General features: G+C 43.1%; 1 protein-coding gene across 1 annotated transcript in view; it reads right to left on the bottom strand.

Annotated features, from left to right (window-relative positions):
- Positions 1-1,765: 1,765 nt before the first annotated feature.
- KCNJ5 (potassium inwardly rectifying channel subfamily J member 5) overlaps positions 1,766-25,394 on the bottom strand; it is an 89,227-nt gene continuing 65,598 nt past the window's right edge. The window contains exons 6-7 of the mRNA XM_087763531.1: positions 2,059-2,179; positions 1,766-1,879 (exon numbers count right to left, since the gene is read on the bottom strand). Of these exons, the coding sequence (XP_087619657.1) occupies positions 2,061-2,179 (119 nt within the window). The 3' untranslated portion in view covers positions 1,766-1,879; positions 2,059-2,060. The remainder of the gene's footprint in view (positions 1,880-2,058; positions 2,180-25,394) is intronic.

Genomic DNA, 25,394 nt, shown 5'->3' with positions numbered 1-25,394 from the left:
TACAAATGTGAAGTCACAGAACAAAATGAATGAGTAAAGAACATCTCAGATTTAAGTAGCATCCTGGATGCTATTTAGTGAGGTGACACTTTATAATCTTTAATATACTTCTAAAACATGCCCTACTGAAGTCCCTGCTAAATTAAATGGGCTCATTGCCTTGCAATGAAGTAGATCGCTGGAACTGCTACAAAATTACACTGCTTCTCTGCCCCAGATAAGCTTGTCACCAGTGAATTCTTCCACCCCCTTTTTTTTCCTCCCATATTAATGCCCTCCATCATAATAAGGATTCCTACCCACTGCCAAAACTCAATTTACACTATTTACTTTAATGACCTCATTTGTCATCCTAGCATGTGTGTCTACCTCTGGGACTGCAGCCCCGTCAGTCTGCCAGAAGGTCTCATTTACAGTTTGCTCTTTCATTATTATTTTTAAAGATTAAATTGCTTCCATTTCAAGGCAAACAGTCTGGGAACTCCCACAGCCCAGAGGATACCAAGATACATTTGATCAATATATTTTAGGGTTACATACGTCTCAATCCCAACTGACTCTCCCCCTCCACACCGTCCCACTGCATCACTGCATCATCCATCTATTTCCATCACCTTTCACTTTGTTATTCCTTTTAATCTTTGCAAGAGTTACACACTGGTTATGCCATTTGAATATTGCCATAACATTTCAAGTTGTAGGAGGAATTTTAACTTTTTTTTCTTTTTTTTTTGGGGGGGGGGGGGGGGGGGGGAAGAACAGCGTGATGATTTCCTTCCCCAATGCATCACTTCATTTGTCTGTTCCAAACCACATTTTTTATCTCACAGCTTGACTACTCCAGAGAGGTATATTCCTTCCTATTAGATTATCTTCCTCTCTTACGGTGTGTCTCCAATCCTGACATGCTCAGTAAAATTCAATGTTAATTAAGTCATTTAAATAGGTTAGGGAAGAGCATAATACTTCATGTTTCATTATGCCGCATGTTTTGCGGAAACAGCATTACACGAACTGCTAGAACTATAGCTAGAGGAAGCCTCCAAAAATGCAGCACCAAAACCAACACAACAATCTGCCACACAAAGCAAGGGAGGGAGGGACCGGGTATTTGAGAAATTGCTTATGTCTGTCTGCAGCCTCTCAAAAAAACCATTCCTCAGCTTGTTTGCAACATCTTTAAAAGGAGATATTATAAGCCATTTTCTTGCTTATGAGTAATCGCTCCATCCATTTGCCACCTCCCAACTCAGCCCCCAATCGACTGACTGGGACAAAACGCATCTTACCAATGCAACCCTTGCCACCTCTGCATTTCCAGTTCATATGCAAACATTTGCAAGGCAGACCAGACATTTGCTAGACATCGTTTGCAAATCCTGGTATAAAGCTTAACCAGAACAAACAGATTAATTGCTAGGAAAGCAAAGATAGATAGGTACCAAACTTAGAATCACGATGTTACCAGTTCCTGAGAAATGCTTTTCTTTGGCTAACAAAACCTGGTCTTTTAGCCAAAACAAGAGAGCAGTGAAACTTCCCTCATAACAAAGTTTAAGCACTCAAAGTTATTTCAAAGTTACTGAGCATCTATCTCATTTTCTGCAGCTCATACAAGTACATGACTACTTCTTTCTTGTTTTCCTTCTGTTGCAAACATTTGTCTTTAGTCCCAATAAACATTAGCAAAAACCTTTACATCTCCCATTAGTGATTTCCAATATGCTGCTATGTTTCTTCAGAAGCCTCTCCAGTGAATAAATTCGTCCCAAACTAATAGTACTTGTTATTTATACAGAGACGTCCTTGCTTGGGATGTCTTCTAAGTAGACTTCAGCAGAGGCATAAGGAATAACATCTTTGTATCAGACTCAAATACCTGTGGAAAACATGGGTATTCTCTACAGAAAAACACGCTTCAGATTTCTCATCAATATGTGTGTATAAAGCGAAACCAAAATTTTCAAGTTGCTTCTAGATAATATATGATGATAACTTGGCAATAAAACAATTTTACAGGTTATGTATGATGTATAAAAGCATAAATATATTACTTACTGTTAGATGATCAGGTTTCTGGTACGTAGGGAGAAGATGGGAAATATTACAGCAGAGTCTTCCCTGGATTCCCTCAAGTCTTGCCCCAGATGATCACACGCAGACCAGAACAGCAGCAAGGCTGAGGAAAAAGAAACAAGAATTGGACAACATTAGACCAGCAAAAACATTACTAGTGTGGTCTAAAATAACTTGCTAATACAGAAGCAACACAGCATCATCAAAGCTCTTAGGAACATCAGGTAGTGCCAAAAAGATGCAAACTTTTTAGAAACTGTGCACTAGAACCCTGAAAAATAGCTTTTAGACTCAAGGTTATTATTTTTTTTCCCCCGTACCCTTTTTTACTTTATCTGTGGAGGACTTGTGTCGTTAGCATACTCTATTCGCTGCAGCACAGAATGGCTGATGCCTGTGCAGTCAACTCAAACCTGAGACTGAAAAGGACTATTTACCATTTCTGTGGTAGCTACTTTCCAAAGAAACATAGGGGGAATTTTAATAAAAACAGTAAAGTGGAAAACCCACAGAATTTGCACGTGAAGCAGGGAAGATTTCCTATTGTTTTACAGGTAGGGAAACTGAGGCACAGCCCACTGAAATCATTCCAGCAAAGCTCTAAAAAGAGAGCTGGAAAGCTTGAAAACCCAGAGCTGTGGTTTACAAGCAAAGCCCATCTCACACAGCCTGAATCTTCCTATGATCTAAAAACCCAAGATGAAGATTTTGCCTAAGCAGGTATATTCCTGTAAAGAGTGTCGTGTTCAACAAACCAGACTTTTCTGCTACTCTCTGTCAAAAGAGTTTCCAATCCATTTAACAAGGGGTAAAGGCTCTTTCCAACAGACATGAACCTGTCACGCTTGGCATATTCTGACACCTATTCTAACTGTAGAGAAGAATATTTGTAGTCACAGCAGGTAAACGAGCTGTGGACAGGGAACACAACTAATTTAATAGCATGAATTATTTACACATACATTCAGGAAAGCCATCTTGCTACACAGCAGTCCCAGCAGCAGGGATTATTAATTTATAACTCAACTACAGCTACATTAAACAGAATGAGGCTTGAATAAAAAGTTAACTGTGGAGACACAGAAAATACTGCCTAGCCCATCTAGAAAGTACAACAGGGCTCCCTAACAAAGCCTCAGCCGTTAGCCAAAAATCAATCGCCTCTCTTGGGCAATGAAACAACATCCACTGGCTTCCAATTTGCATCCAGACGTGCCTACTTGTCTGCTGCGCCCATACAAAGCAATGCATCCTAAAGCGGAATCTGCCTTTAAGCTTTCGTTAGCTTCCAAAATAGCATCAAATTCCTCCCTGTCGGAACAGCAGTGCCAACGCACCTTCCTCCCTCAGCGAGCAAAACCCTGGAAAAGATAACAGGGAGCACCCCCCCCACCCCCCGCAATCTCCCCACTGGGCCCCACTCAGCATAGATCTGATCGGAGGCAAAGGGAAAAAGAGACACCCCAAAGGGAAAACAGGAGAAGCATTTGGGATGCTAGGAATAACAAGATTGGGCGAGAAGCTGCAGAATGTACGGAGGAAAGAAGGGAATGGGAAATACCTGAGCAGAGAGAGCCAAGGAGAAGGACGTGGGGCACGGAGCACAACTACAGCAGGAGCCTGCAGAGAGAGCCAGAGTGGAGATTGTGGCTATGGGGAATTTGGGCAAGACGAGCAAGGGAAACTAGGGAGACAGACTGGTCCAATTCCCTCCGGAAAAAGAAATGCAGATGATAAATCTGGAGGGCAAAACCTGGTCAGCAAGGAGAAGCCTGGAGACTGGAAATAGATAAGGAAGAGGCAAGACTGAGCATGGGACAACAAGAGGAGCTCATGCTTCATGGAGCTTCATGCACCACTCTGCAGCTTTAACCACAGCCTTTTAAAGTTAGGTGTTTACATGACAGAAACCCACATCGTGGCGTGCCATCCCAAGACATGGTTTTAGACAGACATGGGTTTTTTTCCCTTGGTTTAGCTCCCAGCCAGACGCTTCATATTCTTAAATCCTGCTTGTGTGCATTGTACCATCTGCAAAGAAACAGAAGCTGCCTCTCTGTGCATGTTCCCAGCACACTATTTAGCCTGATAAACATGCTAATGGCTGGGCTGCCTGCATCCTCACATGCTTTTTCTCCCAATAGATGGCTGATGCAGCAAATTTAATCTTCATACAGTAGGAACTCAGTTCCCATTAATGACTAGAAACCCTCCATACTGCACCATGATCAAGACAAAATAATTTCATAAAGCACAACCCTCGTGGCAGAGCCAACTCTGCTGTTAACTCTTTGCTAAAGATCAAAGGACCGAAAAGGGCAGGCTGGATTGCCTGGTCTTGGTGATTTTGAGTGCTACTGTTTTCAGGAGGTGTTTGGCCCTTCCCGAACGTACATAAATGATTTCACATCGGGGCCAGAAGAAAAGGCCCCCGAAGGCACTTCAGCCCCACTGAATGGTAAGGAGAAAGCACGTGATCGACCCAGTAAAGCAGTTTTTCCTGTGCCTTGTACAGGTATATTCCTGGCACTTTCAAGAAGCCCGTGTTTGACCTACTTAGAGATCACTTTGTGGTACTGCATAAATCGCCAGCCAGTGACATATATCATGGGCCAGTCCTCCTAAACCCCAAGCCTCCCTACACCTGGGCTGAAGAAGCATCCTACTGTGCCAGTACCTAGCAGACTCCCTGTAACAAGGGGAGGTGGGGACCCTCTTTACTCCTTGTCCTGAACGAGGAGCATCATGTTTTAACTGCATGCAAGTTACTAACAAAGAGAATTCAGTGTCACTGCTGTGATTTCCACCGTGGTGATATCTGAGGCCATCATCAGACCCCGGCTGAGGCTACGTGGAATGCCATCCCTATGGACCAGGACAGTTAGATAGCAGTCACAGAGCCTCAATAAATAAATAAAAATTAAAAAAAAAAACAAAACCAAAAACCAAACAACAAAAAAACCACACACAAAACCCCACCAAAACAACAACAACAACAAAGAAACTACCTATTAACTACAAAAACTGGAAAAGCAGAAGGTTAATGATGCCAGCAGGGTGGAAATTCTCCTGTGTCAGGGATTTCAAGCACCATGAAAGGCAGCTTCACACTGAATTTGGGAGGGAAAAGAAGAGATGACTGCTTCTGAGTGTCTAGAGAAGGGCGGGATGGATGCAAACGGGAGACAAAGCCTTTGAAGCTGCTGCCCTTTTGGTACCAAAAAAGAGGAGAAGCTGCACAAGTCACTTTAATACCAGCTATGCCAAGGCATGAGCAAGGACCTACTCTGCCACCCAGTATCTTTCACTAAAACTACTGCACAGTTTCTAAGAGGCATCTACCTGATGCTTGCACAAGCAGGGATTTTGCAAGCCCTCGAGATGACCCAGTAGCTCTGTGCCTCAGTTTCCCCCTCACAGACAGATCATGGAGGGAACCAGGCCAAGCATGCCCTATGTAGGCCTGAGAGCAGGTGTGGGTGAGATCTCATTAGCTCTTTGGGCCACCACCTGCACAGCCAATAAGTAATTATTTTTTTTCTTGTGCTATCACAGCCCTGGTCAGCAGCTGAGGAAGAGGTCAGAGAGCTTAGCAGAGGGGGCATAGGACTCATAGAAAGTTTTCAGAGTCAGAGCAAGTTCCCTTACAGACTTGTTTTGAAACCTTAATCACATTATCTGTCTGCTCTGTGCTTCAGTTTCTCCCTCTTTACAAATACAGCCACTCGCATGAAATACTTTGGAAAAAAATCATGAAACACTAGATACGGGTCATATTATTGCTGCGTGCTGTGACCGACACACACTCCAAAGAATATAGTCTATTAAAGGAGGGATAGGGGCATAAGGGGCTTTGGGGGCAGCAAGTCAGTATTGTTAGCAAGAGCCACAGGCACGGAGCAGACACAACTGTTTTAGACTCCTACTTCAGTGCAAGGAACAGGGATCACTTAGCAAAGCAAAAAGTATCTATTAACAGAGACACAACGTGCTCTTGATCATCGCCTGGTGAGAACACCAACATCATTCACACCAACAACAGGTAGCACAACCAGACTCCAAAACACAGCAAGCAATTTGCAGTGTATAACCCACTGGTTACCCACACCACAGTACAGGGCACAGACAAATCCTGCCTCAAGAAGGGCACCATCACTGGGTACCCTCAGGACAAACTAATTATGCCTCTTCTGAGGCATGGGACAACCTCAGAAAGCTTAAGACCTCAGAAAGAAGCCAACTTTCTTTCTGCACACCAAAATAAGGGCAGCATGCAAATTCCTTGCAGGTTTCCTTACCTCCTTTCTCCTTCACAGCTGTTGTTCTTTTTCCTCAAGGAATCAAGGTAGAAGGCAGCACTAAACGCTCGCTCACAAGCACACAGAGAGCTCAAACCAGCAGAGAAATCCAGGAGAAGCACACCACGTACATCAGGAGGCTTCATCACCACAGAGCTCCAGCAAAAACCAAATTCAACCCATACTTTTCATCACAAAAAACCACAACAAAAATAACCCAACTACCTCTCCAACTGCTGCTCTCTGGGCAGCAATCAACAGCTTAAGAGAGTCCTCCTGAGTGCTTAGGAATGCTAACAAGGCCCACCTGTGAGCAAAGCCACCCCGCTCCTGTTTGTCTCTTACTGGTCAGCCTGTGTTGCTGGGGGGTTAGAGCCGAAATCCACCAAAAAGAATTCAGTGGGGTTTTTGAGAACTCATGAAAATGCCAACTTAATTCCTAGCACCTCAAAAATGAGTGAGCTTTTACGTGTTTCCTGTTTGTCCACAAAAATATGTGTTGCGAATTCATGTTTTCTCTCTTTTTCTCCTATTTTTTTCCCTTTTGCAGGATGCCAAGGGAGGAAATAAGCATATTTTACTTTTGAGTTCTTGTTCAAAAATGTAATGAAAACTTGGAAATTATTTTTTCATGAAAATGTCCACTTAGGAAAAAGGCAATTCTCTTTCAGGAAGAAATTGTTTCATTAAAAAAGAATACAAAGGTAAAATGGTACTTTCTAATGAGAAGCTGGAGTCTCTTAATTTATTGAGTAGCAACCCCAGCCACACAAACATAATTTCTTTGTTTGTTTTTCTCCCCAGCGTCCACACTTGCAGCAGGCAACATTCCTGACAGTACTTCTGAGTTACCAGCAGTGCTTCAGTTAGGAAAAGAAAAAAATTGCACATATTTCTGATTTACAGTCAGGCTTTCAAGACTTAGCCCAGGTCAAAACTCAGCTCTGTCTTTCTGCCTTATTCAGCAAAGGGCGCTGAACTGCGGTCCTGCCTATTGCGATTCCAGCAGAGCGATGCCAAAGAGGCATTTGGCTCGGGGAATGTATTTAGCATGTTTCTATTCTCATGGTAGCTCTGCAGAAGGTAGCCACTATCAGGCAAAGTTTTTTTGTCTAGACAGATGCTAGGAGACAGTAAGTAAACCATTCACCATCACATAACTAACAGAATTCCCATGACTAGCTCGTGCCGTTACAGCTAGGTCACGTTGCCTCCAGACTATAGGATTTGCAAATGGCAGATATTTTACTGTACCCATTGGCCACGGAAACAAATCGCAGTAGGAGCGTCTATGGGAGAGATGAAAGATGGGAAGGGTCAGGTTAAATATCAGGAAGAGGCTAATGCATCAGTTCTGGAGCTGCAATGGGTGACACATCCCGGGGGGCAAGTGCTGGCTGCCCCTGCTTGTCTCCAGCTGTGAAATACATTGGGCTAGAGCCCTAAAACAGCATCGCCACGCACGTCCTTGCAGCAACAGCCACAGAAGTGGCCTGCGATTGGCAACACAAGGGAGGTAAAGCTGTATGTTAATAAGCAGGATCTGGAAAAAAATCTCTATCTGCAGTCCACAGATCTAGTTCATTACTTCCTCAGCTTAAATTAAAGTCCTTACTTAATGTGGTTGGGCACAAAGCCATTTTACCAGAGTTGTGTCACTAGCATTGTATTTATAACTGTGATATCAATATGCTCCACCCAAGACTGAAATCCCTTTGTATTTTGAGCCGTGCAAGAAGAGAAGGACAGAGTTCCTGCCCCAGAGAATTTACAGTTTAAACAGGCTGCAAGAGAGGGAGAAAAGGACTCCGTGGAGTCCCGCGGTATGGCAGCATCGGAGTCAGGTGGACATGAGAACATGGCCTGCTAATTGAATGCATGTTTGCTCCCTCAGTTGCTGACCAAAAAAGCATTTCCATAAATTTGCAAGTCCAGAACATCGTTCAGAGCCATGCCCCTAAAGCACTAAAGTGAGGGGCGGCTGTAAGCTCTTAATCAGCCATTTCCTTACCCCTTTGGTTTGTCAGCTAGAGCTGGCAGCGTGATAGTCCTTGCCACGTGCTGCTCTGTCAGCTTCAGAAATGCTGATCTCCTTCACTAGTGATTGAAGTTCTCCCAGCACCTCATTACCAGCTCTCCCAGTTGCCTGCCCCACATCAAAGGGGTTTCCCGAGGCTTTGACAACAATCTCCCTGCTTCCAAGGGAAAGCTGTTGCAAGCTTTTTTTGTATGAAATGATTTAAGGGAGCTGAAATAGGATTTACCCATAGATGGAAGAAGCCCCAATTTTGCATCCTGGCATGCACAGTAGAAGACGATCCCTACAGTCGGTGGGGAAGAGAAGCCCTGCGCAAGTCAGCACTTTCAGCCTAAAGAAGGGGCTCTCAGAAGATGCTGCCCCAGGATGGTGATGCAGGCACAGGCTCTGTCAGCGCTTCAGCAAGACGTTAAGCTGCAGTGTGTGTAAACATACAGCAGCTCTAATCCTGCTTGCAAAGGTGGAATTGCTGCTGCTGGTGTGAAGCTATGGAGGTTCGCGCTTTGGTGCGGACTGATCAGACAACTATTTATCTTGAGTGAGATGGAAGTAGGTGCTGCTGCACCACCTCGGAGCCTGAGCTATCTGGATAGGCCCTCCTTGGCCTCACACACAGACACCGCAATCCCTCCTTCGATTGCAAGACAATCAAGACAGAGGCTTACAAAGCAGCTAAGCGCCCGGACCCACACTAGACTTCAGGGTGCTTGCAAAACAGTACCAAGCGTGAATGTGCGCAGACCTGTCCGCACTGTGACAGATTTTCATCATTGCTATTCATCTTTGAGCACAAATTTTAAAGGAAATATTTCCTTTAAAATATGCCCTTATTTCCCAGCACTGAAAATGCCTTTAGGCATCACATCCAGAGCAATTTCCCTCACTGGAAGATTTTGCATCTAATGTGCCCCTTGTAATAGTCACTCTGGTGCACTGGCTATGGGAGCAGAGAGAAAACGTGCACAAGCATGTGTGCGTGATGGAGTCTGTGTGCAAGCACAAGCAGATCTGAACACGTTCATACCCCAAATAGCATGGCAACAGGAAACTGTGCCCTTCACACTGTGTATTAATGGTCATTCCACACAGCATGTTGCTATGCAAAACCCAGGAGGGCTGCACACTGCATCTGTCTAACTCCTAGTGAGCATTGCTTCAGGCAGCTGTTCAAGGGAGATAATTAAAGATCGTCTCCAAATCCATAAATCAAAGAGAGAAAGACCTTGAAATGGGGGACAAAAGGAAGGAAAAAGGACTTAAAAATATGCCCCGTGCTGTATAATACTCAGATAGGTTCTTTCCAGGCACAATTGTGTTTCAGAACCAGCGTGCTGAGACTCTGCAAGTTACTTGGGAATCCAGGTGGGGGAGGCATTTAATCTCTGGGTGTTTGTGTGGCTCTGAGTGCTTTGCTCTGCTGTTAAATCATAGCCCTCCTTTCCTGCATGGCCTGCCAGGGAAAAAGCAGACGATGCTAGTTCCCCAAGGAAAAGCTGTCGAGCTGAGGGGACGTGACTGGCTATGAAAAAATACCAAGGGAGAGTAGCAGGGAGATTTTTCTCCACAGTCCAGATACACAAGGAGAAAGCTTAACCAATAACAAAGCTCCATTAATGCCTCCCTTACGAGCATTAACGTTTTACCAGCACCAGTGAAGTCACAGATTAGTCAAGAGGGAGATACCCCATTTCATAGCAAAGGGGAAACCGAGGCACGAGAGGGCGAAGGTCCGTATGTATGCAAATGTTTCCCAGCAAACACCACGAGTGGCCACTTAACCTGCCACGAAGCAGAACTCTGTTAGTTTATAAGTGGGGCATCTTTCTGGCTGCAGCACAGGCCTGGGACCTCTCTGCTGCTTTTCAGCCCCATGCACCAACTGCTTGGTGGATCAGGCTGACAAGCTGCGTCAGGCAGCTGACGGCCAAAGCAAGGAAAGCCCCTGATTTTGCAGGAATCTCAGATTAAATGGGGGTGGCCTGTGCTCCAAACAGTCCTGGAATTAATCACTTTTAAAACAGGGAGGCACAGAAGTTTCTTGCTTTGAGTACTCCAGACGGATGGGCGCTTTTGCAAGCTTTAGAGCAAATCATCTCCCAAAGTCAGTCAGAGCTCCTCGGGCAAGGATTTTTCAGACTGACTGTGAGTGTGAGAAAGGTCTGCAAAGCCCTCAGCACCAGTATCGGGCTCTGGGGAGCAGACAGTGAAAATGATTGACCTAGGAACATGCTCTACCAGAAGGTTTGGAGAACACTGTCCTTGTCTGCTTCTGAGAATGATGCTCTTATTTACTTTTTTTTTTTCCCCCAACCCAAACCTCTTAACCTACTCTCTCACACTGCGGAGCTGGGGAGCTTTTCGTTAACTATTTCCTACTCTGGTTTCCATGGAAAACAGAAAGTCACACGCACCATCTCCCAAGAGATGACAAAAGTGCCTCTGCTCTAACAATCCTACTCGCCCTTAACAAATGAGGCCAGAAACAAAAATTATCAAGATGCAAAACAGGGATTTCAAGTCCATTTACTCAAGTGACACAAAATCTCAGCCTTTTAAAACAATAAAGTGCTAAAAAATTTCCTAGGTGTTTAGATAGGTCCACACTGAGATATACTTTCACAAAAAAGGGCAAAAGGAAGCATCAAGACGGTACATTACTAGAATGCTTTTGGGATGTATAATATATTGTTATTTAAAGCATTTAATCTTGCTTTTTTCCCTAGTGCGAGCCCTAGAATGACACACTTCTCTATTTCCATTATTTCCAAGGTTTGGGCCAGGTCCCTGCTGTGACATTAGTACCTGTCTTTTCTACTGTTTAATCTCGTTTCCCCCAGAGGCTTCTGCTGGCTCTCGTATCACGTATGATCCACCAGAATGGCACTTGAGAGCATCCGAAGTCCTAGAAGTCAGATGTTCAGTGCCTAAAGACGAGGTGAGGCGGCTTAGAAGTAGGATGCCTGTTTTGCATTCTTAGCAGTCCTGTTTATTTGAAGACTGATTTTCAGCATCTTTGCATCTCAGCTTCTCCATCTATGAGAAACACGTGAATGCATCTAACTGCTCGCTCAAAGGTGACAGAGAAGGGAAATTCAAACATAAGTAATGTTTGCAAACTAGCATGTGTTTCTTTTCTGTGTAGACATCCATACAAGGCTTCATAATTCTGCTTTAGGCTAAAATCGGCTCTCTTTTTAGTGGTTTCAGCTGAGCAACATTTGCCCCATGACATATAAAGTACAGAGGGTAGCAGAGGTTCAAGTTCCAAGAATGAGAATGAATGCGGAAAAGACACCAAGCTCTGAGCAGCTGCGGGTTAGATGAGGCCATTTTAAAAATAAAAGATCCTGCTATGCTGTGCATCAGGCAGAACGGCGTGTGGGTCTTTTTTGGGGACAGATTCTGTGGAGTCTATCTGGAACTAAAGTAGAATTCTTAATGAAACAGAAGTGCAGCGCTCTAAATTTAGATGCACTATTAATGCTTTTAAAAGCATGTGCATCTATAGCCATGGAGTGTCTGAAATTTCATTCACAGTGTTTGCTCCCATCAGGCCAAATCTGAAACCCACCGAAGCCAGTGGCAAAAATCCCATTGATTTCAACAGCCCCAGTGCTCGGCTCACTTTTCCTGTCCCTCCCCGTCTTTGGTTGCCCATTCGGTAGATTGCTATGTGTGCCTACGTGAGACAGTCTGCAGTTGTTGATACTTGTAATTCCATTTTGTGCTTTAGCCCTTCTGGCAGCAAAGAAGAAAGGTTGGAGCTTGCATAGCAGCTGGTTGAGCGAGACGGCAAAATAAACAGCAGGCCAAATAGCTGAAATCCAAAGGAGATATCTATCTTTTCAATATCAGATCTGTTAGTCTAATACTCTTTCTTTGTGTTGCAAAACAGGCTTCTCTTATTGCACTCCAGCTACATTTACATCAGATGTGCCATATATCATATCATAATACAGATAGGAACTGTGACTTGTCTGGTAAATCGCTTTCTGCTTGTAATATGCTGGTCTCTGTGGGATGGGAATGTATGAGATCTGCGGACTGAAGGCAGTATTGCAATCTGTAGTATGACGGCTATACATGAGGGATGTCCATATCAAACCCATACCGCAATTCATTGTTTAGTCAAAAAAAACCCCCTTGATTTATAAATATTTCACCTGAGAAGAACATTCACTCTAAAACCAAGCACACAGACAAGCTCTCCGGTGCCAAAGGATGATCAAAGAGGATCATCTGGATGGATGCTAGGGACTCAAGAGCTGCAGCTCCTCCACAATAAAGCCCACCAAAATCAAACAGGAATAGAGCTCATGCTTTTTCATGGGATCATTAATAGCTGGTAATCCCTTCTCTATTCTCTATTCCAATTAAGCACGTTATGTGATGAGCAGGGGTTAAAAACTGGTATTGGCTGTTCTGTATAGAATCAGGAGAGGTGCATTTCTTTCAGTGTTAAAGAACAAATTACAAACTCACCTGTCCTGCCAAACTCTCTCCTTCCTCATAAGGTCAAGAAACTCAGACTGATGCATTAATAAAACAAAACCCCAACTCCTGTCAATCACTGCTGGGCTTATCTGTTAGAGACACCTCTTTCTGCCAACAGCCTAGTTCTATTTTTACTGAGCAAATGCTTTCACACCTCAGCTTCCATGTGTGTGCCCACTTCATGCGTTGTTCACACCTAGTTTACTCTTAGCACCTCTCAAGGACCTTGCAGATAGGCGTGAAAGGATTCCTCCTCTGGACAGCCATGTGCTCTGATAGGAAGGGGGAAAACAAATAGGAACCAGAGTTGCTGTCAGCGCTTATGGCTATCTAGGGGGGAACAGGAGAGGAAAGTGAGTGTATCTTCACTCCTTCACAATTGCTGTCTGCTTTCTCCCTTCTCTTTATGTAAACAGTTTGGAGTTAAAGCCATATAAGAGGAACATCCTCTCACCAAGGGCCTGTATCTTTGGGGTTTATTTCATCCAAGCTATAACTTTCCTCCAATTTTCCACATGCAACAATAGTGGGAGCACAACCTCCCAGCAAGGGGTCAATGTGTCCACTGGTACGTGACCAACCAGCTGAGGAACCAAGTTCAAGCCTCACAGTCCCAAACCAGTAATTTAAGTACTGAACCAACTTTCCTGCATTGCCAGATGTGCTAAAGATTCACTGCGTAATGACGAGGACCACAGAGGGCCAGGCTGTGTCAGCTCATCCTAGAGTCTTTAGAATTGCCATGCAGGACATAACATCACTCCCATCCTTCACCAGTTGCTATGACTTCAGTAAGATGTGTTCAAAGTGTGGCTACTAACCCAAGTGTAGTCTTGGAAGTATTCCCAAAGCATCTGTCTCAGTGACAATTAGGTAAGAAATATGAATCCCTTTGATATCAGTTTAGTGTTTTTCCAGTAACTTCCTACTTCACCTCTGGAACGTGCACTATTTAAAGAAAGAGGACCACACATTTAATTGGGATGGAAATAAATGTATATGCCAAATATAATTTGACTTTAAAGAATGATCCTAGTATTTGAAACCTATCGGTTTTCCCCTTCCACCTCAGTTATTAATAGCAGAGGTGCAAAAGAAATCAGACACTTTTCCTGGGATGAACCAAGCTAATGGAGGGTTGGCCAACCTGCACCCTGTATGTCGGGCTCTTGAAGGGTGTCTGGATGCCTGCATATCAGAACATCGTGTACAAATGCTTTGCTGAATCCAGCCTGGCCACAATTTACCACCGCTAAGAATAAACACTTCCTAAAAATAAACCTGTACTTCCCTGGCTTTCTTCCTTCCTTTGTTTTCTTCCTTTCTCTGTTTTCTTTCTCTCTTTCTCGCTCTCCTTCTACCTACCTATCTAGCTATCTTCTTTTCTGCGCTTTGTGCGGATCGAACGTTCAAAAAGACCTCTCCTTTTCAATACTGTCAGGCTAGGGGCCTCCCAGCCCCCCAGATTACCTACAGTAAAGTGAAGTTCACTTACTAAAATTACGGATACAAGAATAAAACATTTTTGAGCCAGGCCTCTGTTTTACAACCATTTTAAATCATCGAGTTGATTTGGATCAGGAAGAGGCCGCTTCTTTATGTCAGAATTACAACAGGATGAATTTAGAACCTATTTTCAATTGAAAAAAAACCTAAAAAACCCAATGGCTCAGAGACTACAAGATACTTGCAGGTAGATGATGGAGCATAACGTTCAACATCACAAAGTGCTTTCCTTATTGTTACTTCAAGTCAGACGTCTCTACATCCCTCTCTCTCCCTGAAAAGAATAGTAAGATTGGCACAAAAGGCATGAGAAATTTCTGACTCCCGCTTCCCATTCCTCCTAAGGGAAAGTCACAAGTCCAAGGGAAAGCTACTGATCCCCCCCATGTCAAAAATAAGGGTTGCTAGTTCTTTCCTCTACCATGGAGAGCGAGACCAAAATTTTAATTTGTGACTGACTGGTCACTTTGGAAATCCAATTTTGCATGCCTCAAGAGAATGTGATTTTCATAAGGCATCAGAGCAGTCTTTCCTAGTTCACTAGAGCATGAATCTCACTCATAATTATTGAGGCCATTTTGTATTCAGCTTCTACTCTCCCTCACGCAGAGCGACATCAGCTTAAGTGTTCTCATCTCATTTTTTCTTTTCTCACAATTCAACCCTTTCACATTAGCAGTGATGGGGGGGAACCCTCTCTGAAATGTATTATTTCATTGAATGTTTCCAACCAGGCTACATTTTTCATGGTCTTTATTTGGATCAATCATGTTAAAAGCTGATGTTGCATTATTTAATCTTTGACAGGCATAGAATTAAGATGCAGGTTTATTCACTTACAGAAAATGTCAGACTAGAATTAGATGATCACTTTAGGGATTGAACCTAACTACTAAGATAGATGCTGTTTCAAGCAGAAAATGTTAACATTCTTGCCATATTTTTTCCCTGGGTTCTAGTGCCAGGAGAATAGGATTTATTAGAACCTGGAGTAAGTTTGTGGAAAAATTATACTGTTCTTTTCTTCAGTGCAAACAACCTATAACTGGATATTCAGTACCAATCTGTACTATACCAGGTTTGGTACTAACATAATAGAAAGCACCCTAGATAGGTATACTCGCACAGGAATTTTAAGGACTTATGCCTGAGGGCAAGTCAGACTGTCTGCTGCAGCCTACTGCCTTGTCTGGCTTCAGACAGTTCTATAAAGCTATGCTGATTTACAATAGCCAGGACATTTCCTCCTGCAACTTCAGTTTTCCACATACAAAGCACAGCACTCTTCAAGTTTAGTTACAAAAAGGACAGAATTCAACACCACGTATGCCAAGGAGATTGTTATTTCATGGGAGAGCCCCGGACATCAACAAAACTTTCCTGCTCTTGATACGCTCACCTGGGTCAGGGAGTCCACTGCAAGTATCAGGCCATATCCTCAAATACTGTTCAAACATCTCAGTCGTGAAAAAAGCAACTGCCTAGCTCACGGTCCTGTAGCGTGCTGAATTTCCACTTTACTGGATGACATACCCAGTCACTGAAACTTTCATTACCTTATGCATTGCATACCAGATCATTAACCTCTCCAAGAAGCACAACACCCCTCAGAGCGTGGGAGCTGTAATGGGAAACGACAACAGCTCTCCAGGGATCCCAACACTTCGTTTTTAACTGGGCCTGAGCCACCTGGCCAGCCTCCACTTACCTGTTCTCCTGAAGATGCATTTTATAAGGACCAATGTGCTCTGGTAACGAGTGGGTTAATACGCAGCTATAGAAATTTTTCTCCTCTGTAGCTGAGTTACCCTACAATCAAAGCAACAGCCTGTTTTTCAGCATGGATCTTATCTTCCTACTCAAGAGGTCACAGATTGCCAGCCTTGTTTTAATGAGCTGTGTCCTGTGATTTTCACAGTCACTTCGAGTCTAATAAGGGAACCCACAGGGGTAGTGTTTTCAATTTGCTCCTCTTTCCTGGAGAGTTTGTACCATACATCACACGTAGCAGTTCACAGCTGGTGAAAAAGAAAAGAATTAGCTTGTATTCCCTATACAGGGATTTTATAATTCAATATTTATTAAGGTTGGGGTCCTCTCATTTGAAAGGCCAAACAGTTTGTTTTGCTACATGTGGGATATCTTACGTTAATGTAGTGAACAACTGCTTCCAAGAACTAATTTAGCGATGGTGTTGAAAAGCCCTGTGCACTATAGAAATATTATGAACTAAGAATCCTTAATACTTTGTCTAACCAAGCCTTGTGAATACAAATTAAACATAATTGGAATCCCTGTTCCCACCATCAGACTAAGGGCTACTTTACAACTGAAACACCACCTAAACGTCAAATTTCAATTTCAAATTCACTCTATAAAAGCACAGCCTGATTGTTTTCCACCTTTCTAAGGAAGGCTTACGAAAAATGAGAAAATCTAAGCTTTACTTAAACGTGTATGAATGAACGCAGCTATCAGCTGAAGATCATTGCAAAGCAGTATAATAATAAGATTCATTAATTCTTCCAGACATCTGATGTTCCCTTGTACGCAGACTTGCAAAATACTATTGCTCATTAAATAATACTACTGTCCCATGAGAAATTCAGAGATCTGTTTTCAACTTTCTACCTAAAAGGAATGTGAAATATTCCATTATTTTGGAATATAGGATATATCAATCTCCATATTCATACAGCAAACTTTTTATTTGAGATGCTTTCTCTTGACATTTGGAGATTAAGTTGCTCTATTGAACAGAATTAAAGTATTTAATTTTAGTGAGATTTGGCATTAGCTTATGCTTCTCTACCATCCATTAGTGTCAGAAATGAGCTATACATCTATTTCCAATAAATGTTTGTATACACATGCTTGTATACAGATTAATATAGACTATAAATTCAATGTAAGACACTTCACAGTGAAACACGCACAGTGAATCACCAAAAAGATGGAGAGATTTTTGTCTTTTTGAGGCAAGGATTTGTTAATTAGCCGGTAAAGCACAGTGAAAGAAGGCTTCTGTTAGTTGGTAGGAACCTCCCAAATAAAGAGGAGCTAATGGAAGTGTTTCTTCATCTGCTTCTCACAAATATTCCTAGCTGGTTTGGATGTCGTTGTGAATAGTCCCTTTACTTGCTTTTCTGCTTAAAATAGTTTGAGTTAATGGGATTTTTCAGTTAAATGAGTAACAACAAAAGATTCGTCATCTAAGGGTGTGGCAAATACGTTAAGCACGGCTGGAAGACTTCAACATGTGTCTCTCCGTCATACCCAAAGGCTAATGACGTGCTCCCACTTTTTGCACACAAGAAGTGGGAGGTGCAGAAGGGTTTTCCAGTGACCAGCAGATACCTTCTGGTGTGCTACAAGAGACTGAGGAACGCACTTAGACCCTGCAGGTCAGCAATAAGGCTCATTTTCATGTACCCACTCTGTAATTCCCATCAGCTCAAGGAGACATTATTAACCTTAAACCCAGTTTTAAGTTTCCATGTCCTGCTGGAAAACCTCAAAATGTCGAGAAAGAAAATTCTCCCTTGTGTTTCTGGAATGACAGTTTCTATTGCCTAGAGAGCAGGAGATGAACACAGTGTAGAAGACAAAGAAAAACAGCTGTACCTCCCTACGCTGCCGTTAATAAAAATTAAATGTCAAGCAGGACAAGAAAAACTGATGTGGTAACATACAGAGGACAGGATCCATGAGAGATTCTGAGTAATGAAAAGGTCAGGGGAGCCTATAAATAAAGCCTGGAACAGACAAGATCTAGGGAGGGGGAAAGCTCATCAGAAGAGTACAACTGCTCAGGCAATTTAATGAATGTGTTTTATGTAAATGGAACAATTACTGTTCCAGGTACAGAAACTGTCCTTACTCCGAACACTATGTACACGCCATATCAACCATCAAAACAAGGCAGAAGCTGATCACATTCCTCGTACGGACTGCACCGTGCAGGGACACAGCTCAGTTGCAGGGATGAAGAGCAACTCCTTCTTCTGTCAGGCTGCCCCATGGAAACGGTTGGTTTTCCTGAGGATTTGGTTTGTAGACCCCACCTTCCCCATGTAAAAGCATGTGGGCCTGCAGGTTTTCAAGGTCAGAAACGTATCATCCTAGAGTTTGCGTGATTGCATGGTCTGACATTCGGCTTCATTCTCCCCTGTTTAACTCTTCCCTCCGATTTGGTCCCCCCTATCTGGCCACAGTTTTTCCTGGACAAGCATGGTTCCTATCCACATCAGTGACCACACTGATCAGAGTGAAATCACAGGGGACATGACCTACCCTTCTTTTAAGGGCTATATGATGCCCTGGGACAGTGTCCCACCTCACGCTTGTTGCATGAACCCAGAATAAGAAATAGCTCCAGCCTCAATTAAATTACAGTAATAAAGCCCCGACTCAAAAAATCAACCAGCTTAAAATTCAGGACATGCTCATGGGCCTTCCTAAACTGGAGCCTGAACAGATACGACAAACAAAGCGACATATGCAAGCACCGACTCGCCCAGAATTGTACGGGGGGTCAGTGGAAGTCAGGGGTAAAACACAAGTTCTCTGAGTCACAGCCCATTGCCTTAGCCATCAATTACGCTGCCTTCTTCAATATTGTATACAACAGAGCACAGCGCTTTGTTCTAGGCTAGCTGTTCATTTACACCAGGTAGGACCAGTTATTCATTCAGTTCATTATTATGATTGTCTACGACGTGCATTACAGGAATAACTGCAGGACTCAGCCCCGCAGTGCTAGCCACTCTGCAGACACAACAGAGGCAGTCCCGCACCCCGGAGCTTGCAATCACACTGCAAGAAGGCTGAAAGCAGATGGGTAGAAAAAACAGGCAGGGGAAGCACAGGGCAGCAAGACAGCTATGAGTCAATAAAACCTGACATTGGGAAATTAAATGCGAAAAAAATGTCTTTTCTCTGCTATTGAAAGGTGCTTGGAGAGTTGTTCCAACTGCCCCACAGGATCTGGGGTCCGGGTCCTACTCCCTCTCCGTTGCCAATTGCTGTTTCAGCCATGCGGTCTGTCTCTTTATTCAGCTTGGCAGCAAAGAGAAGCTGCGTTCTGGGAAGGACAAACCCCTCATGGCCTTCCTTCAAGGGTCCATCAGGCAATGACTCTCTCTGCCTGCACCTGGCATCTGTCTCTCCTCTTTCTATTCTGGGAGGAAGAGAAACAGCTGAGCTCTGCTACCGTATGCGAGGGAGGCAGATGGGGCGTGAATTCAGTAGTGATTGTACTGCTCATTTGTTTGGCATAAAAATGACGGACACATGATGGAACAACCCAGAAGAAGCGGGGGGGGGGGGGGGGGGATAAATACTGAATAGCTTTTACCATCATTAATTTTCCTGTTACTGTGAGGTTTTCTTCTCATTCAGTGATAAATCTGCATAAACGTGGAGGGTTAGAGTCGTCATCCTGATTCTCGTCAGGTATTTTATCTGACAGGCTGTCCTATTTCTATGATTTCCTATAGTGCATTTCTTTCACTTCGGGGCAATGGGAATAGACACTGCAGTTTCACTGCTTAGTTAGCTGCACACACAGACACGTATGCACTACTGGATATTTGGGTAGCAAAGGCAGAAAGGGGGAAGCATTTGCTTCATCTATGGGATAGAAACACAGATTCCTAGAATTTTTTATTAACCTTTGGCTTTATCTGCATTTAGGTTTGTGAGCCCTAAATCCATGCAGGATTTGAGGACCATGTTAAAATTAAAAAAGAACCTATTTTAAGATTAGGCTTTTCTGCCATGAACCCCAAAAGCTTTCACCGACCAGGACAATGAGTTCAGTGGTTTCTCAGCCTAGCCCATAGCTGCTGTTTGTGCATACTACAAAACCACAATTTCGTTCAATCTGATGAAAAGCCCCTTAAGAGAAAATATATTGAAAGAGCGATAGGTCAAAAATACGATGGATTTGCACTCAGAAAATGCAGGCTAGTGTTGCTGAATTTGCACATTGTAACTGCAAAAAGCATGAAATCCTTAAAATATTCCTGCAATAGTCTTATGCTGAATGAGGAGCTTTATGAATATTTCAATTACGAGACGAGGCTTGAAAAAATAGTTGTTTCAATTTTGAATCACCCTTCCTTAAATAACTTGCCCTATTTGGTATTAAATGAGACTCGGTTAAATCCAACAGCCACTCCACATGTCCTGGCTAATGATGGGACCTCAGGAGCTAGAACCACCTCACTGTCTCTCCTGCTGTTGCTTTGAATAGAGCAACCACGGCTTCATTCAGGGACACTGAGCTCTTGCCATCTTCTTTGGCAACCAAAACCCTATTTAGATGGCTCAGCCAAGGCGTTTCCCCTCCTCCTTGCCCACTGTTATTTACAGTATCTGAGCCTTAATATAAAGGCTCCGCTTTTTGCTGTGGAGTGCTACACCCACCCCCCTCTCTGTATCAGAAGGAGCAATAGTGGCTCTATATCAGACATGCACAAAGCCAGTCTTGTTCTTGCAGGGTTGAAGAGATACCTAGAGAGTGGGAAATAACACTGTGCTGCACTGACCATCTCGTTTCTACTTCCAGGTAAGGAAAGGTTGCTGATTTTCTTCTCTGTCCCTACTTAGAGAGATGGACTATGATTCAAATACTTTGTGAATAAAAGCACAGCTTTACAACCTTTTTACCACTTCATGTCCTGGTTCTGATCTTACTAAACCAACCAAAACATAGCATTAATTTTGAGGAGTTACTCCTGATTTTACTGGAGTTAATTAAAACTGGCTATTTTTTCACTCATTCAGCTCACCCCACTGAGCTAAATTCTGTATTCGCTGACACCAGGTGACCTTCAGTGCGTGCCAAACCAGTGCCATCACTGAGGTCACTCTAGAATTGGGTTTGTATCAGCGCGTGAAACACTGACTTCAGTGGGACTTCAGCTAGATTTCATGCTTCTTAGGAAAGTAGTTGCACGTTTGTGCTACCTGGTTCTAGCTTAAGCAGGATGCCTGGACAGTCCTGTAAGGCAAATAACAAACCTTCTCCAGCAAATCTGCAGAATTAGGCTTCTCTTTTTAGCACAAATGATTCCACCAGCACCCGTTATTCAACACAAGCCACCTTCGTACACGTTTTCTTACGCACAATACAGTCTGAAAATGCAACCCTCCCCTCCATTCCCTGGAAGCACAACTGCTAGTACTTAAGGGCCGAGTTCGGGCCCGCTAGGTGTTGGCAAAGCGGAGGGACCCCCTGGGCTCCACTAGAACGTCTCCCCATTTCCCTGAAAGAGAACGATCTCCCTAAATGAGATCAGAATTTGGACTTGACTTCTTCATATAATAAAATGCCAACAGCTAGATTCTCCTGCTTCTCCCACCTGTCTAAATGACCGTGCATCCCTGGAAATGAAGTCCTGACCAGTGTCAGTCAAAATCTCAGAATCAGACTTTCAGTAGTTATCACTGTTTCACTAGCCTTGAAATGGAAACTGCTGCCACTTTTACGCACGGACTGAAAGCTTGCCTCGTTTCCCTGTAGCTTAATTAAGTATCCTCTCCATCATCCACCAAACTGCTGCCTAGCACATTCTGGCAACATGCCTCTCATATATTGCAGCAGATACGGCTGGCAATGCACAGAGCTTATCATGGGGTATTAACTACTTGAGCATAAATAACATTCCCTCTTATCTCAGCTTCAGGATCCACTATTTCTGATGGAAATATATTCATAATAACAAGTGAGAGAAAACAATAAGGGGGTAAATTCAAGCCTAAAAAATGAATGACAGGTCTTGAAACGAGTGAAAGTTAAAGCCAGGCAAATTAAAATAAAAAGTAAAGGTACGTTTCTAACAGTCACATTGATTAACCCCTGAAATGAACTGCCAAGGAAAGAGCTGGATTTTTCAGCTCTAGATATATTCAGATCAGTCTAAGAAACATACTTCAGTTAAAATGAGTAGTCTTAACAAGCACAAGTATGGAAACTCGTACAAGAGTAAAAAGGATACAAGGCATACTGGTAAGCTTGGCCATACATGAGCACCAGTCACACTGCACAAGAAGAGAACAGTTAAAAAGCCAGGCCTAGGAAAGCAACCGATACAATAAAATGACTTGCTTGCAGGGCTCCCTCCCACTCCAATCCCCAAACCCTCAAACAAAATCAAGCAGAATGACAAAGCCTTTACTGTAAGCAATTCTCCTTTCCTGCCTCCACTCACAGCTCATTAACTCTCCTGCATTAGAAGGGTGGTTCTATCAACTATCCTGTCACAAGGAGAAAAATAAAGAACAAGAAATGTAGCTTTTGTTTTCTCAAAAACTCTCATTAATGACTGCAGGACAGAAACACACACCTGAAATTACATTACTTTCATGACTCTGCACTGCTGAGGGTTACACGACGTGTTTGTGTTGTGCAATGCAGGGTTTAGCTCTACGGTGTGGGAAAATCATTTGAACACGTAGGTTTGCCTGCCGGAAAGACGATGCGGACGGCTATGTCTGTATGAAGGCACCTGGACTCACGAGGAATAACACAGTCCTCAGGCGGTGTTTTAAAATGCGGGACTGAGGTATGCAGCTTTGGGGGGGCGTTTATGAATAACTCTGTACACTTTGTGTACGTGCACAAGAGGGGCAGCTTCGGAGAGCTACCGTCACGTGCGTGGCAGGAGAGCCAGCTATTCACGTGCACACACCCTTACACAAGCGTACGCTATTGTGGATGGGTACTGCTGCGAGGATTTCTTATCAGTGATACATTTATAAGGCAGATGTAATTATTCAATGTTTTGAATATGTATTTTTAGCTTGCTTACTGGGTCCATTATATAAATGTGAATGGTTGTTTGTGCATGAATAGTGTGTTTACAGGTTATAAATGTTTCCCATGGAGTATTAGTTAATGTTTTTGAAAGCAGAGAGGCTGATGAGTGTATAGTATATATTGGGTATTTACGTGGGTGGACATATCTATGTGAGCTATTTCAACTCCCATAAGAGATGCAGACTTGTATTTAAATGTTCATTACAGCAAAGAGCGGGTCTATGATGCTTTTATGCCCACGGTTTACTGTCCTGCACACGCTGGCGGAACAGCAGGGAAACAGATATAATTTTCAGAGATGACAATTCTGGAAGAGGTTCTCTCCCTTACTTTCAGAAAAGTTCAATACACCCACTAAATTAAATCTCTCTGTGGGATACATTTCAGGAAAAGGAGAACACAGGACAGTCCTGGGGCCTGCCTGAATGCTTTGGAAAGGGTACGACTTGATTGCATTACCAAAACCCACAGAACTGATTGCCGTGCTACACAACTTGAAAATACGCTTCCCCACCTTTCTATATCAAATGCAAAGCGCGTTCAGCTCTGGAGGATATCCTCCTCCAGATCTGCTCAGCTTATTAAAAAACACAGGAGGATGTTGCTCCTATTCTACAGAAGTCAGGGAAGGTCTTTTGCTGCTGCTCACACTGGCGCTGTTTGAAGCATCGATTCAACAAGGCACTTAGGCATATTTGCAAATTTCAAACACAGAAATAGTCTGTGAAGCCAACAGAGTACCCAGCTGCTCAAGGGCTTTGCTCAGGAGAGGAGAAATACACTTCTTGTCTTACTTCCCATGCACTGCAATGGATTTGCACCCCTCGCCACTACGCACCATTCAGCAATTATTCTTCTAGCAATACCTGATGTGCAACAACAACAATTCCTAACACATAGGATATAATTTCTCAGACTTGACAGTATTAAGAAGGAGCAGTTTTGTGTGATGAAATTTCGAGGGCAATAAGCAGATGAAATAACTTTTTGGGTATTTGAAGATGGCTAGCTTCTCTCTGGAGGGTAAAAGCCATGAAGGAGAAGAAAGGTGCAGAGGCAAAATCTAGCGCCATTTTCCAGGCTCTCTATCTCTGGCGTCACGTACGGGACCCAGCAATCCCTCTCATGTTGAGCTGAGCTGGACAAGTCAGCTCGTTGGGTAGAGCTTATCTAACATCTCTCTGAGGGGCTGAAATTGCCTCTGACTTGCCCGGATCAGTTACAGTTTTACTTACCATTACTATCCCCTACATTCGGAGTTCACTTCAGCTACAGAATAAAAAAATTCTGAAAAACAGTTTTGACACATTTTGCAGAGGTAGGGTGAGAAGTGAGGGTCTCGGAAAAAGAACAAGCCCTTCTAAGAAACCTCTCCTATTTTTCTCCCTGTTTTCTTCCCTCTGTTCCTCTGAGGCTCAGTATGGAAAAAGAGGAAGCTGAGCAGAAAAACTAAAATGAGACCTTTCTGAAAAATACAGCGCTCTCCAACTCTGCAAGATGTGTTCTAGTACTGACAAGCATTTCAAATGAAGTTACTTCACTTCTAAACTTACTGTACAACATAATGGTAATTCCTATATCCTGGAGGCCAAGCTGACTGCTGGCTCTTAACATGCTATTAAGTACAACAGAGTCACATCAAGTTCGTTTTTCCACCCCCCTCAAAGAAATACAAATTTCTCTTTTATCTACATTATAACATTAGGTCTCTAATTAAATAGCACCTCTGACCCCTATAGATAGTATTCTCCTCTTTGCTTACATGTCAATAAGACCATTGCTTTCTATTTCCAGTTTATCTTGTCTTTGTATTAACATCAAGAGGCAAAACCATAGTTAAGATCCCTAGTGTGCAGCTCAGCCCATCCCTACTACAATGTGTATTTATTTCGTAGATATACATACAGTCCTTCCTATATGGAAAATAACTCTTGCGTATTATATATTCTTCATTCCATTTTGATAAAAAAGTAATTCTGCAGGTATCTTATTTTTTCCACCAAATTTTGGAGGGTAAGGGAAGAGATTTTCCTCAACAAAGCCTTTTTTTTTTGTGTGTGTGTGTGTTGTTCAAATCTGTGGAAATTTTTCATCTCACAAACTAGTTTTCTTCACCCCTTTTCTGGACACGACAATCCTCTTTGGGGAAGGGTGGTTC

The sequence above is a fragment of the Nipponia nippon genome, unplaced genomic scaffold, assembly GCF_047370975.1.
Source record: "Nipponia nippon isolate SJK-2023a ecotype South Korea unplaced genomic scaffold, ASM4737097v1 scaffold_28, whole genome shotgun sequence".
Taxonomy (NCBI): Eukaryota; Metazoa; Chordata; class Aves; order Pelecaniformes; family Threskiornithidae; genus Nipponia; species Nipponia nippon.
The sequence above is the reverse complement of the archived record's forward strand: the minus strand, read 5'-3'. Positions and strand labels throughout refer to the sequence as shown.